General features: G+C 46.8%; 1 protein-coding gene across 8 annotated transcripts in view; it reads right to left on the bottom strand.

Annotated features, from left to right (window-relative positions):
- The window catches only part of lnpa (limb and neural patterns a), a 118,378-nt gene that overhangs the window by 13,616 nt on the left and 90,086 nt on the right, over positions 1-14,676 (bottom strand). For 6 of the 8 annotated variants that reach the window (XM_085986121.1, XM_085986122.1, XM_085986119.1 and 3 more), the window contains one exon: positions 11,079-11,225. The exons of the other annotated variants lie outside the window; for them this stretch is intronic. In XM_085986121.1, coding sequence (XP_085842247.1) covers positions 11,079-11,225 — 147 coding nt within the window. The remainder of the gene's footprint in view (positions 1-11,078; positions 11,226-14,676) is intronic. 8 annotated transcript variants of the gene reach the window in all.

The raw sequence follows: 14,676 nt of genomic DNA, 5'->3' as shown, positions 1-14,676 counted from the left end.
GTACTGGTCCCACCTCCCCCAGAACCGGTTCCAATGTCCCAGGGATTTGAATCCCTCCCCCTTGCACCATTTCTCTAGCCACGTATTCATCTGAAATATCCTTCTATTTCTACTCTGTCTAGCACGTGGCACCGGTAGCAATCCTGAGATTACTACCTTTGAGGTCCTATTTTTAAATTTACCTCCTAACTCCCTATATTCAGCTTTTAGGACATGATCCCAGTTTTTACCTATATCGTTGGTACCTATATGCACCTCGATAACTGGCTGTTCACCCTCCCCTTCCAAAATGTTCTGCAGCCGCTCTGAGACATCCTTGACCCTTGCACCAGGGAGGCAACACACCATACTGGAGTCTCGTTTGCGGCTGCAGAAACGCCTATCTATTCCCCTTACAATAGAATCCCCTATCACTATAGCTCTCCCACACTTTTTCCTACGGTCTTGTGCAGCAGATCCACCCCTGGTGCCAGGAAGTTGGCTGCTGCTGCCTTCCCCATGTAAGCCATCCCCCCCCCGCCCAATCAGTATCCAAAGTGGTATATCTGTTTGACAGGGGGATGGGCACAGGGGGCTCCTGCACTACCTGCCTGTTGGTCACCCATTCCCTTTCTGCCTGTGCAACCTTGGCCTGCGGTGTGATCAACTGCTTAAACGTGATATCCACAACGTCCTCAGCATCGCGAATGGTCCAGAATGTATCCAATCGCAGCTCCAGTGCCACAATGCAGTCTGCCAGTAGCTGCAGCTGGATACACTTCCTGCACACATGGTTGTCAGGGACACAGGAAGTAGCCAAGTTCCCACATAGCGCAGGAGGAGCATGCCACGGGACCGAGCTCTCCTGTCATGACTTACCCTTTAATTAATTCAAAATAAATTAAATCAAATCAATCCCACCAATTACACTACAGTTAAATGAAATATTTAAGGGCCCTGGTTTACCACAGAGAGCTTAGAAACTATAAACCACAGAGTTAAAGTTTAAAAAGAGAAATACTCACCAACCAATCACTTACCTGCTTTCTGGTGATGTCACACTTCGATTACTTTTTATTTCTCTCCCTCTCTCTGAGCTCGGTAAGCTTACCCGAGCCTCACCGCTGCTTTTAACACCGCCGCCGCTCTGATGCCTACCTGAGCCTCGCCGCTGCTTTTAACACCGCCGCCGCTCAAGTCTTCAGCACGATAGCTGGGATGTTGTCAGGGCCCATAGCCTTTGCTGTATCCAGTACGCTCAGCCGTTTCTTGATATCACGTAGAGTGAATCGAATTGGCTGAAGACTGGCTTCTGTGATGGTGGGGACCTCCGGAGGAGGCCGATATGGATCATCCACTCTGCACTTCTGGCTGATGATGGTTGCAAATGCTTCAGCCTTGTCTTTTGCACTCACGTGCTGGGCTCCACCATCATTGAGGATGGGGATATTTATGGAGCCTCCTCCTCCTGTTAGTTGTTTAATGGTCCACCACCATTCATGACTGGATGTGGCAGGACTGCAGAGCTTTGATTTGATCCGTTGATTGTGCGATCACTTAGCCCTGTTTATAGCATGCTGCTTCTGCTTTTTAGCATGCATGTAGTCCTGTGTTGCAGCTTTCCCAGGTTGGAACCTCATTTTTTTAGGTACGCCTGGTGCTGCTCCTGGCATGCTCTTCTACACTCCTTATTGAACCAGGGTTGGTCCCCTGGCTTGGTGGTAATGGTAGAGTGAGGGATATTCCGTGCCATGAGGTTACAGATTGTGGTGGAATACAATTCTGCTGCTGCTGATGGCCCACAGCGCCTCCTGGATGTCCAGTTTTGAGCTGCTACATCGGTTCTGAATCTATCCCATTTAGCACGGTGGTAGTGCCACAACACGATGGAGGGTGTCCTCAGTGTGAAGACGGGACTTCGTCTCCACAATGACTGTGCGGTGGTCACTGCTACCAATACTGTCATGGACAGATGCATCTGCGACAGGTAGATTGGTGAGGACGAGGTCAAGTAGGTTTTTCCCCCTCGTGTTGGCTCTCACCACCTGTCGCAGGCCCAGTCTGGCAGCTGTCCTTCAGGGCTCGACCAGCTCGGTCAGTAGTGGTGCTACCGAGCCACTCTTGGTGATGGACATTGAAGTCCCCCACCCAGAGTACATTCTGTGCCCTTGCTACTCTCAGTGCTTCTTCCAAGCGGTGTTCAACATGGTGGATTACTGATTCATCAGCTGAGGGAGGACGATAAGTGGTAATCAGCAGGAGGTTTCCTTGCCCATGCTTGAAGAGAAGCCATGAGACTTCATGGGGTCTGGTGTCAATGTTGAGGACTCCCAGGGCCCCTCCTTCCCAACTGTACACCACCCCTGGTGGGTCTGTCCTGCCGGTGGGACAGGACATACCCAGGGATGGTGATGGAGGAGTTTGGGACATTGACTGAAAGGTATGATTCTGTTAGTATGACTATGTCAGGCTATTGCTTGACTAGTCTGTGTGACAGCTCTCCCAATTTTGGCACAAGTCCCCAGATGTTGGTGAGGACGACTTTGCAGGGTTGACTGTGCTTGGTGTGCTGTTGCTGTGTCCTTAGCCGGTGCCGAGGTGGATGCCAGGTGGACCGTCCGGTTTCATTTATTTTTATTATTTTGTTTCGTAGCGGTTTGTTACAACTGAGTGGCTTGCTAGGCCATTTCAGAGGGCAATTGAGAGTGAACCACATTACTGCAGGTCTGGAATCACATATAGGCCAGACCAGGTAAGCACGGCAGATTTCCTTCCCTAAAGGACATTAGACGTTACACACTTTAGCCACAGTGCGCCAGTGGTGAAGGGAGTGAATGTTTATGGTGGTGGATGGGTTGCCAATCAAGCGGGCTGCTTTGTCCTGGAAGGTGTTGAGCTCCTTCAGTGTTGTTGGAGCTGCACTCATCCAGTCAAGTGAAGAGTATTCCATCACACTCCTGACTTGTGCCTTGTAGATGGTGGAAAGGCTTTGGGAAATCAGGGAGCAACACACTCACCGCTGAATACCCAGGCTCTGACCTGCTCTTGTAGCCACAGTATTTATGTGGCTGATCCAGTTAAGTTTCTGGTCAATGGTGACACCCATGATGTCAATGGTGGGGGATTTGGCGATGGCAATGCCGTTGAATGTCAAGGGGTGGTGGTTAGACTCTGGCTTGTTGGAGATAGTCAGTGTCTGACACTTAAGTGGCAAATAACATTTGTGCCACACATCAGCCCAAGCCTCAGTTGTCCAGGACTTGCTGCATGCGGACATGAACTGCGTAGTTATCAGAAGTGTTGCAAATGGAACTGAAGACTGTGCAATCATCAGCGAACATGCCCACTTATGAAGGGAAGGTCATTGATGAAGCAGGTGAAGATGGTTGGACCTAGGACACTGCCCTGATGAACTCCTGTAGCGATGTCCTGGGGCCGAGACGAGTGGCCTCCAACAACCACAACCATCTTTCTTTGTGGTAGGTATGACTCCAGCCAGTGGAGAGTTCCTCCTCCCCCCCCCCCCCCCCCCCGCGATTCCCATGGACTTCAATTTTACTCAAACTCCTTGGTGCCACACTCGATCAAATGCTGCGTTGATGTCAAGGGCAGTCACTCTCACCTCACCTCTGGAATTCAGCTTTTGTCCATGCTTGGACCAAGGCTATAATGAGTTCTGGAGCAGAGTAGCCCTAGCACAACCCAAACTGGGCATCAATGAGCAGGTTATTGGTGAGTAAATGCTGCTTGATAGCGCTGTCAATGACACCTTCCATCACTTTGCAGATGATTGAGAGTAGACTGATGGTGCGGTAACTGGCTGGATTGGAATTGTCCTGCTTTTTGTGGACAGGACATACCTGGGCAGTTTTCCACATTGTCGGGTAGTTGCCAGTGTTGTCGCTGTACTGGAACAGCTTGGCTACAGGCGAGGCTAGTTCTGGAGCACAAGTCTTCAGCACGACAGCCGGGATGTTGTCGGGGCCATAGCCTTTGCTGTATCCAGTGTGCTCAACCGTTTCTTGATATCACGTGGAATGAATTGAATTGGCTGAAGACTGGCTTCTGTGATGGACCTCAGGAGGAGGCTGATGTGGATCATCCACTCGGCACTTCTGGCTGGAGATGGTTGCCAACGCTTCAGCCTTGTCTTTTGCACTCGCATGCTGGACTCCGCCTCTTACGGATGGGGATGTTAATAGAGCCTCCTCCTGTTAGTTGTTTTATTGTCCACCACCAATGAGGTGTGTCCCTAAAGGGATAGGCTGTGCATTCCAGATCTGGCAGATACTAAGTGTACTTAGGAATTCTCAGTAGCTTGGTTTGGAGAATTTTAAGCAAGGCCAATGATTTGAGTGTCTGGATTTCTGAACAATCAAAAAAAAAGACAAGGACATGCTTGAAGTGGATGGTTTGGACATTCAAACTCAATAGCTTGGTCCAATACACACAAAAAAACATTCGACACTAGTAAATTTCAATTTTCATAGCCGTCATGTTTTTACAAGTTTCTACATCCATTTTCAAGTTTTCTGGTAAAAAAAAGTAGTTCTGGATGAGGTTGTAGTAATGAAGAGAAAAATTACCAAGGGTATCTCAAGGTTTTAATCAAAGAATCAAATAACCGTACCCCCGTTTCCATATCCAATTTCACACAGCCATCAATTTCTTTTTGACAAGCAACAGCAGCAAAAATTCCACTGCCCACTTTTAACCAGAAATAAACAACTTTTAATAACATGAATTAATTCAACGTTTCTATTAAAGTAGCTGGTGTGGAAGGGACAGAGAAATACTTCCCCTTCCTCCATTTTATTTTGAACTCCTACTGCTGTATATCTATCCAATGGTGAGGCTTCTTGGTTTAGGGGGAAAGGAAACTTGCTCTTGTGGCAGAGCCATCAAGAGACATTGAATAAACTGTAATAATTCCTTTAGACACCCAGTGGTGCAGTTGTGAACTGCACCTTTAAGCTGTGTGCAGCTTCTTGTATTTTCACGTGATGACGTCATGACGCCGATCACGTGACCCCCCAGTTGGCACGGATAACGTGATGACGTCATGACGTCAGTTGGCAGTTGGAAATGGCAGTTAAAAAGAGAGTTTTTGGAGAAAGGCTGTGAGGAGACACAGACCTGCTGACCTCTGTTCCTGTAAGTTAAAAGTTAAAGTATTGAGTTCATTAAAGTTTGATTAATTCTTTTCACTGCGTTGGACTTCGTTTTTTTGGATAGGAACTCCCGTTCCTACATTGGTGACCCCGAGCTCGTTGGACAACTTTCTTCGAGATATTCATGATGAATACGAACGCCGTTGCCCTTAAATTGCCGCAGTTCTGGGAACAGCAACCAGAAGCATGGTTTTTCCAAGCAGAAGCCCAGTTTGGTATCCGGGACATTACAGCAGATTCAACCCGTTATTACGTGGTTTCAGCTCTGGACAGCGCCACGGCTTCACGCGTCGTCAGCATCCTGGGGAATCCACCGGCAGAGGGGAAGTACTCAGCTTTAAAAGAACGTTTACTACAAGTGTATGCTTTAACTAAGTCGGAACGGGCACGCAAGCTTATCGCAATGCCGGGTCTTGGGGACTCAAAACCATCAGAATTGATGAGCCAAATGCTCACGCTTTTGGGTTCGGAGCCCCAATGTTTTTTATTTCGAGAGCTCTTCCTCTGTCAGCTACCCGAGCCAGTTCAGGCAGTCTTGGCCAGTTCTACGATTACAGACTGTGCCGAACTGGCTGCGGAGGCAGATAAGTCTTTTATGGTCATACAGCAAAGTTGCGCAGCTACGAGGCCTCTTTCTCCTACGCGAGCAAAATCCAGCCCTCCTTCATCAGGCTTATGTATGTACCACGCCCGTTTTGGCGTCAGGGCTCGACGCTGCCGTCCACCCTGCAGTTGGGTTGAAAAAAAAGGCTCCAGCAGACTCTCAAGCCTCGAAGAAGACAGGGGGTGATAAACACACCCAGTTCACCATGGCAGTCGGTTCAGCAGGAAAACTCCTCTACGTTACTGATTCCGGAACCGGGCGACGATTCTTGTGTGATACTGGTTCTCAGTGCAGTATTTTGCCAGTTTCAAAGCTGGACCTACAATCTGGCAATCACGGCCCTTCCCTTGAGGCAGCCAATGGTGCGGCCATTCGCACATTCGGTAAACGGACAGTCAATTTAACTCTTGGAGGTCAACGTTTTGTATGGGAATTTATAACGGCTAAAGTATCACAGGCCATTCTGGGGGCTGATTTTTTTTGTGCCTATGGTTTTCTGGTCGACGTCCAACATTGTCGACTCATTAATGCGTCTACCTTCCATGCAGTGCCTTGTCACCGCAGTACTGCTGTCTCCTGGTCGGTTGCCTGTGTGGTTCCATCGCAAGACGTGTTTAAGCGCATACTTGGTGAATTCCCAGAGCTCACCAGGCCTACATTCTCGGCAGCAGTTGCGAAGCACGGGGTGGTGCATTATATTACCACAACGGGATCGCCCGTTTACGCTCGTGCACGAAGATTGGAACCCGGAAAGCTTGTGGCCGCAAAGGCAGAGTTTCGTATTATGGAGCGCCTTGGGATTGTCCGACGCTCCGACAGTCCTTGGTCTTCCCCATTACACATTGTACCCAAACCGGGTGGCGGATGGAGACCTTGTGGGGATTACAGACGCCTTAACGAAGCCACTAGGCCGGATAGGTATCCAATACCGCATATACAAGATTTTTCGGCTCATTTGGCCGGCAATTCGATATTTTCCAAAGTGGATCTCGTCCGTGGATACAATCAAGTTCCTGTACACCCTCAAGACATCCCCAAGACGGCGGTTATCACACCGTTTGGCCTTTGAGTTCCTTCGCATGCCGTTTGGATTGAAAAATGCAGCTCAGGCTTTTCAGCAGCTGATGTCCCGTAACACGGAGTCCCTTTCTTTCATTTTTATTTACTTGGATGATATACTCATTGCTAGTAAAAATAAGGATGAGCACATGGCTCATTTACGTGCACTCTTTGCCCGTCTCAGCCAACATGGCCTCATTATAAATCTAGCCAAATGCCAGTTTGGGTTAACCACCATTGACTTTCTAGGGCACAGGATCACCTCAGAAGGCGCTGTACCACTGGCCACTAAGGTTGAGGCAGTTATGGCTTTCCCGCGGCCTCATATAATTAAATCTCTTCAGGAGTTCCTGGGGATGGTGAATTTTTATCACCGTTTTGTCCCCAAGGCAGCTCAATTAATGCAGCCGCTGTACGAAGCACTTAAAGGGAAGTCGGGTAAAGCGGTTATCATTTGGACACCACAGATGGACCAAGCATTCCTGGACACCAAGGCGGCATTGGCAGCTGCAACTATGCTTGCACACCCACTTCCGGGCGCAACCATCGCCCTTACTACAGACGCCTCCGATTACGCCATCGGGGCAGTGCAGGAACAATGGGTTGACGGTACGTGGCAACCATTGGCCTTTTTTAGCTGCCAATTATGTAAAAACGAACGAAAATATAGCACCTTTGATAGGGAGTTGCTGGCCTTGTTTTTGGCCATCCGGCATTTTCGTTTTCTTTTAGAAGGACGGCCTTTTACGGCATTTGTGGACCATAAACCACTTACTTTTGCAATGGCAAAAACGGCGGAGCCGTGGTCAGCCCGACAACAGCGCCACCTTACATTCATATCTGAATTTACAACGGATTTGCGACATGTGTCTGGCAAAGATAATCTGGTGGCTGATTGCCGGTCACGTGCCCCAGTCCAGACAATTCACCTGGGAATCGATTACGTCGGGTTGGCGAAAGAACAGCAGGCGGATCCTGAAGTTCAGGCGTATCGGACCATGCCTTCTAGCTTGCAGGTAGCCGATGTTATGTTCCAATCAGCAGGAACCATGCTGTTGTGTGACATATCCATGGGAGTGCCCCGACCAATTGTGCCAGTCGAATGGCGCAAGAAGATATTTCATATTATACATGGCTTATCACACCCAGGGATGCGAGCTTCACAACGACTTATGTCCCGTAAGTTTGTGTGGAAAGGGATGCATTTAGACGTTAGTGACTGGACAAACAATTGCGTGGACTGTCAAAAGTCGAAGGTTCATCGTCATGTGAAGGCTCCAAGGGCCATCTTTCCAGTGCCTGAACGCCGTTTCGACCATATACATGTGGACTTGGTGGGCCCCCTCCCCATGTCTCGGGGTTTTATGCATCTCCTGACAATAGTAGACCGTACTACCAGGTGGCCAGAGGCGATTCCCTTGGTTGCTACTACCACAGCAGACGTATCCAGGGCATTTATTTCATCGTGGGTGGCCCGTTTTGGTGTGCCATCTGATATCTCCTCTGACTGTGGTCCTCAATTTACGTCAGAATTATGGAATGCAGTTGCACAGGGCGTGGGTACCAAACTGCATCGTACCACCGCTTACCATCCACAAGCAAATGGCTTATGTGAAAGATTTCATCGTTCTTTAAAGGCGTCCCTCCGTGCCAGTTCGCATGGTTCCAGCTGGGTGGACAGACTCCCTTGGGTGATGCTAGGCCTCCGTACAGCCCCCAAAGATGACCTCCAGGCTTCATCAGCTGAATTAGTATACGGTCAGGTGCTTCGAGTACCAGGGGATTTCCTCCCTTCACATACAGAATCATGGTCACCTGCTCAGCAGCTTCTTCTGCATCAAGAGGCGGCAAAGAATTTTCTGCCTATTCCAACTTCACATCACGATCTACAGAGGCCTCATGTTCCGGCAGAACTTATGAGTTCCGATTATGTTTTTATTCGGCGGGATGCTCATGGAGATACACTCAGACCACCTTATGATGGACCGTTTCGGGTTATTGCACCGGGGGAGAAATATTTTACGATCAAAATAGGAGAAAAATCGGATACCATCTCCATCGATCGACTTAAACCAGCCCATCTGGATCGGAGTGAACCGGTGGTTGTCGCTCAGCCGCCTCGCCGTGGACGACCGCCATTGGCTGCTAGACCAATCCTGAAGCGGCCTACTATTAAATTGCCTGCTTCGGCGTCATCCTCATCTACACCTTCTGCTACGGTTTCCTCCACCCCAGATGTACCGCTTCAGACACAGCCAAAAAACATTAATAGGAGTGGTATATAGGCCTCCAAATAGTAAAATAGAGGTTAGGGAGGGCATCACGAGGGAAATTAGAGAAGCGTGCAATAAGAGCACAGCTGTCATCATAGGTGACTTTAACTTACATATAGATTGGACTAGCCTAATCAGTAAAAATAATGAGGAGGAGGAATTCCTTGAGTGTTTAAGGGATGGTTATCTGGATCAATATGTCGAGGAACCAACTCGGGAACAGGCTATATTGGACTGGGTACTGTGCAATGAGAAGGGACTAATCAGTAATCTTGTTGTACGGGGACCCTTGGGTCAGAGCGATCATAACATGATCGATTTCTCACTCGAAATGGAGAGCGAAGAAATTGACTCAGAGACTAAGGTCCTGAATTTAAACAAGGGGAATTATGATGCCATGAGACGGGAACTGAGTAGGTCTGATTGGACAACGTTCCTGAGAGGACTGGAGGTAGATAAACAATGGCAAACATTTAAAGATAGAATGACAAAATTGCAAAAATTGTTTATACCAATCTGGCATAAAAGGAAATCTAAAAAGGTGACTCAACCGTGGATAACAGGGGAAATTAGAGACAGCATAAAATCCAAAGATAGGGCGTATAAAATAGCCAAAAAAAGCGCCAGAGCGGAAGATTGGGAACAGTTTAAGATAGAGCAAAGGAGGGCAAAGGGCATGATCAAGAGGGGCAAAATAGCTTACGAAAACAAGCTGGCGGAAAATATAAAAACTAACTCCAAAAGCTTTTATAAATATATCAAAAGGAAAAGACTGGTGAAAACCAAAGTTGGTCCATTGCAGTCAGATACGGGGGAATATATAATGGGAAATAAGGAAATGGCAGATCAACTAAATGCATACTTTGGGTCAGTCTTTACGAAGGAAGACACAAAAAACCTCCCTGGGATATCGGGAAAAATAGGGACATTGGCAAAGGAGGAACTGACGCAAATCAATATCTCTAAGGATATGGTGTTAAGGAAGCTAAAGGGATTGAAGGTGGACAAATCCCCAGGGCCTGATAACATGCATCCTAGGGTACTGAAGGAGGTGGCCCTAGAGATAGCGGATGCACTAAGGATGATTTTTCAGAATTCATTAGACTCGGGAACAGTGCCGATGGATTGGAGGGTAGCTAACGTTACCCCACTATTCAAAAAGGGGGGTAGGGAAAAAGCAGGTAATTACAGACCTGTAAGCCTTACATCAGTTGTGGGCAAAATGCTGGAGTCCATCATTAAGGATGAAATAGCGGAGCACTTAGCAAATGGGGACAGGATAGGACAGAGTCAACATGGATTTACAAAGGGTAAATCGTGCTTGACTAATCTATTGGAATTTTTTGAGGGAGTAACTGGTAGAATAGATGGGGGAGAGCCAGTAGATGTGGTGTACCTGGACTTCCAAAAGGCCTTCGATAAGGTCCCACATAAAAGATTAGCATGGAAAATTGAGGCTCATGGGATAAAGGGGAAAGTTTTGGCGTGGATAGGGAACTGGCTGTCAGATAGAAAACAGAGAGTTGGAATAAACGGCTCATTTTCTGAATGGCAGGCAGTAACAAGTGGGGTACCACAGGGATCTGTCCTGGGCCCCCAGCTGTTCACAATTTACATTAATGACCTGGATCAGGGAGTCGGATGCAGCATTTCCAAATTTGCAGACGACACTAAACTAGGAGGTGGGGTGGGCTCAGAGGAAGAGACCAGGAAGCTCCAGAGCGATTTGGACAGACTGGGCGATTGGGCGGATAAATGGCAGATGCACTATAATGTGGACAAGTGCGAAGTTATCCACCTTGGGTGCAGGAACGGGAGGGCAAATTATTATTTAAATGGCAATAGATTGGGAGAGGGGGAAGTACAGAGAGACCTGGGTGTTCTTGTACACCAGTCACTGAAGGCGAGCATGCAGGTGCAACAGGCGGTCAAGAAGGCAAACGGTATGCTGGCCTTCATAGCAAAAGGGTTAGAATACAGGAACAGGGATACCTTGCTGCAGCTGTACAGGGCACTGGTGAGACCACACCTCGAGTACTGTGTACAGTTTTGGTCGCCTCATCTGAGGAAGGATGTTCTTGCCATGGAGGGGGTGCAGCGGCGATTCACCAGGCTGATACCAGGAATGGCGGGAATGACCTATGAGGAGAGACTATGTAGTTTAGGGATGTACACACTGGAGTTTAGAAGATTGAGAGGGGACCTCATAGAAGTGTATAAAATTCTGACAGGTCTAGACAGACTGGATGCAGAAGGAATGTTTCCCTTGGCGGGTGAAAACAGAACTAGAGGACATAATTTAAGGATAAGGGCTAAACCATTTAGGACAGAGATGAGGGGGAATTTCTTCACTCAGAGAGTGGTGAACCTGTGGAACTCATTGCCACAGAGGGCAGTGTACGCCAGCTCATTAAATATATTTAAGAGGGAATTAGATATATTTCTACGGGCAAAAGGGGTTAAGGGTTACGGAGAGAAGGCGGGGACGGGATACTGAATTAAAGGATCAGCCATGATCTCATTAAATGGCGGAGCAGGCACGAAGGGCCGAATGGCCTACTCCTGCTCCTATCTTCTATGTATCTATGTAAATGTGGGCCCAGCTGATAACCATCCAGCGTCCGAAATTCGCAGTCGTTCGGGCAGAATAATTAAACCTCCTACACGTTTGATGCTGTCTGTTAGAGAATTCTGGGGGGGGCGCCTGTGGCAGAGCCATCAAGAGACATTGAATAAACTGTAATAATTCCTTTAGACACCCAGTGGTGCAGTTGTGAACTGCACCTTTAAGCTGTGTGCAGCTTCTTGTATTTTCACGTGATGACGTCATGACGCCGATCACGTGACCCCCAGTTGGCACGGATAACGTGATGACGTCATGACGTCAGTTGGCAGTTGGAAATGGCAGTTAAAAAGAGTTTTCGGAGAAAGGCTGTGAGGAGACACAGACCTGCTGACCTCTGTTCCTGTAAGTTAAAAGTTAAAGTATTGAGTTCATTAAAGTTTGATTAATTCTTTTCACTGCGTTGGACTTCATTTTTTGGATAGGAACTCCCGTTCCTACACTCTCTTCTATGGAGTTGTTCAGTAACTAGGCTCATGATTTGTTACCCAAGAATCTTCCTGTCAAATGTGAAAATTCCAAATGATGGGACTTTATGGAGAGGAAATTGCACTCAATTTATAACTCTCATGCTCTTAATTTAAAAAACTATATAAAGATTATTTGGAGAGAGAAGTACTTGCACTCTCCCTATACTTAACTTCCCCATTAATTGTTTGCCTGAAGCACATATTATTGCTGATTGCATAACATAACACAGGTAAAATGAAATGTTAAACCTCAAACTGAGGAACTCTGAGCCCTAAATCAAGAAACAGGAACGAGGTTACAAAGGAATTTGGTATCTGAATAACTTCAAAGAATGTAACATTGACATACCTTCATAATTATCTTGCTTATTCAAGTGTTTCCCTTTATATGATCTCACCCTACTCCAGTATACAAAAGATTCTGTCCTTAGCTTGGATAAAGAAATGTGGGGTACCCAGGGAGAGAAATTTCCACATGGAGGTAGAATTTCAAAGAATGAGTGCGACCAAGTAGTTTCTGCATACAACAGTACAAGGCCTTGTTTCCTCATCTGAGCAGTCGTAGCTCAGAGTTGCTTCCCATTATATTTAAGTATTGCTGCTTCTAGAGTACCAATGCTGCATTCGCTGGAGTAAAAAAGAAAGTGGGTCTTGTCCAGATAACTGATCCCTCTCTTGCAACTGCAGCCTTATCAGTGCTTCCCCAAATTCTGTCCTCTTGGTCCCCCAACTGCAAACATTCTGTCTTAGATGCCATCTCTTCACTGTGTTGAAGTCAAGACTCAATCTTTCCAAGGACTTCAAAAATGTAGAGCGTCTCAATACCTCAACCTTTCCTTTATCCTACAATCTTCAGACTTTTAAAATACAAGCTAGGCATCACCTAATCACTACTACTAGGTTTATCTTTATTCTCTTCAGCGTTGAGTGACCTGAACTGTGGGCTTTGACCGTTCATCGTGGTTTATTAATTTTTTTTTAAACACCATAGCAATGCAGGCATTGTAGATATGATTTCTGAGACCATTACTACAGGCCAGCTTGTAGTATCAGAACCAAAACACTCATTGTTCTGGGGTGTCAAGACAACAATGCTTAGGAAATCATGTGGATTGTTCCAGGTTGATGACCAGCAGATAGCACCTGGAGAAACCCACTGCACATTGACCCAAGAAATGGCCACTGTACATATATGGTGGGCTCCTGCCAAACTCTCACAAGGTGATCCAATCCATTATTACATTTGCTAATCTGGAAGCTAGGATCATCAAAACCAATTGTTGGAAGTCATCCAAGTTGGCTGGTCCTCCCTCAATGTGTTGGGCAATAATGAGATTCAAGAGGTTGAGGAACAACTTGCATTTATGTAGCACCTTAAATGTCGTAAACATCCCAAGGTGCTTCACAGAGGAAAAGCAGATGATAAGTATTGAAAAGATGACTGAAAATAGTCAAAAAGGTTTTGAGGATGTTTTTGAAGGTGGGCGGGAGTCTCAGAATAAAGCTGATACAGCTAAGGATCTGCTACCAATGGTGGAGCAAAGGGAAAGGAGGATGCACAGGAGCCCAAAGTCAAAGGACTACTGGCTGGAGAGGTTGTTGGGTGTGGGGAGGCCATGGAAGAATTTATTAATGAGGATAAAGATTTTGAATTTAATTGAGACCCAAATCATCCTGAGACAGTATGGGTCAAAAAGAGGAATATCATTCCCCCTGCCCAAAAATTGTGGATGATCAGTGCTATTTGGGGCAGTAACTAAGACACACATGAACATCCCCACCAATGGATCAGAAAGCCATCAAGATACTGTTTGGTCATGAGGGACAGAAACAGAATGGAGTGGGCCTGGCCCATTCTGATGGTGTCAGCCCTTCAATTCTATGAGCTTGCTAAGTGCTGGCCACATTGTCTGTATGATCTGAGAGAGGATCACCATCTTGAATCACTCCTTTAGGAACTATAAAGGTTCAACATACAACCATTCCTCACCATCTCTACTAACAATGCATCTGATCAGATCTAATCCATTCCCCTTCAGTACAGTCCACTGCAACTTCCTGGAAGAAGGGACACAGCAGCTGAATGTCAAATACTGGCAAGCTTACATATTCTGAGACCTCACCTAATCCCTAAAGCGAACCTACCCACTAGATGAAAAAGATATTGATAATCAAGTCCTGAGCCTGCTGGGACATGTCTATGGATCACTGAAGTCCTTGCGTATACCTCAAGTATTCCAGCTTTGTTTTAACCTAGTCTTTGAAGAGATTGCCATTTGAGGTCAGTTCCTCAATCAGCCTTTTCTGTTGACTGGGCTGAAAATTGAAAGTTGATGCTATAAGTAGCCAGCCTAGCTCCAGTGTTGAGAATCACCATGTACAAATGCTGCAGCAATTTGCTGTTGGATCAATATTAACCACACTAGCCCATACTCAATTCAGCTAATGACAGGGATCTGGGTGGAAGCCAAATCAGTTTGTGTGGACAGTTTATAGG

The sequence above is a fragment of the Somniosus microcephalus genome, chromosome 4 (genome assembly GCF_052327205.1).
Source record: "Somniosus microcephalus isolate GS21.2 chromosome 4, FLI_Smic_1.0, whole genome shotgun sequence".
NCBI lineage: Eukaryota > Metazoa > Chordata > Chondrichthyes > Squaliformes > Somniosidae > Somniosus > Somniosus microcephalus.
Note: the sequence above shows the minus strand (reverse complement) of the source record. Positions and strands in the feature narration are given on the sequence as shown.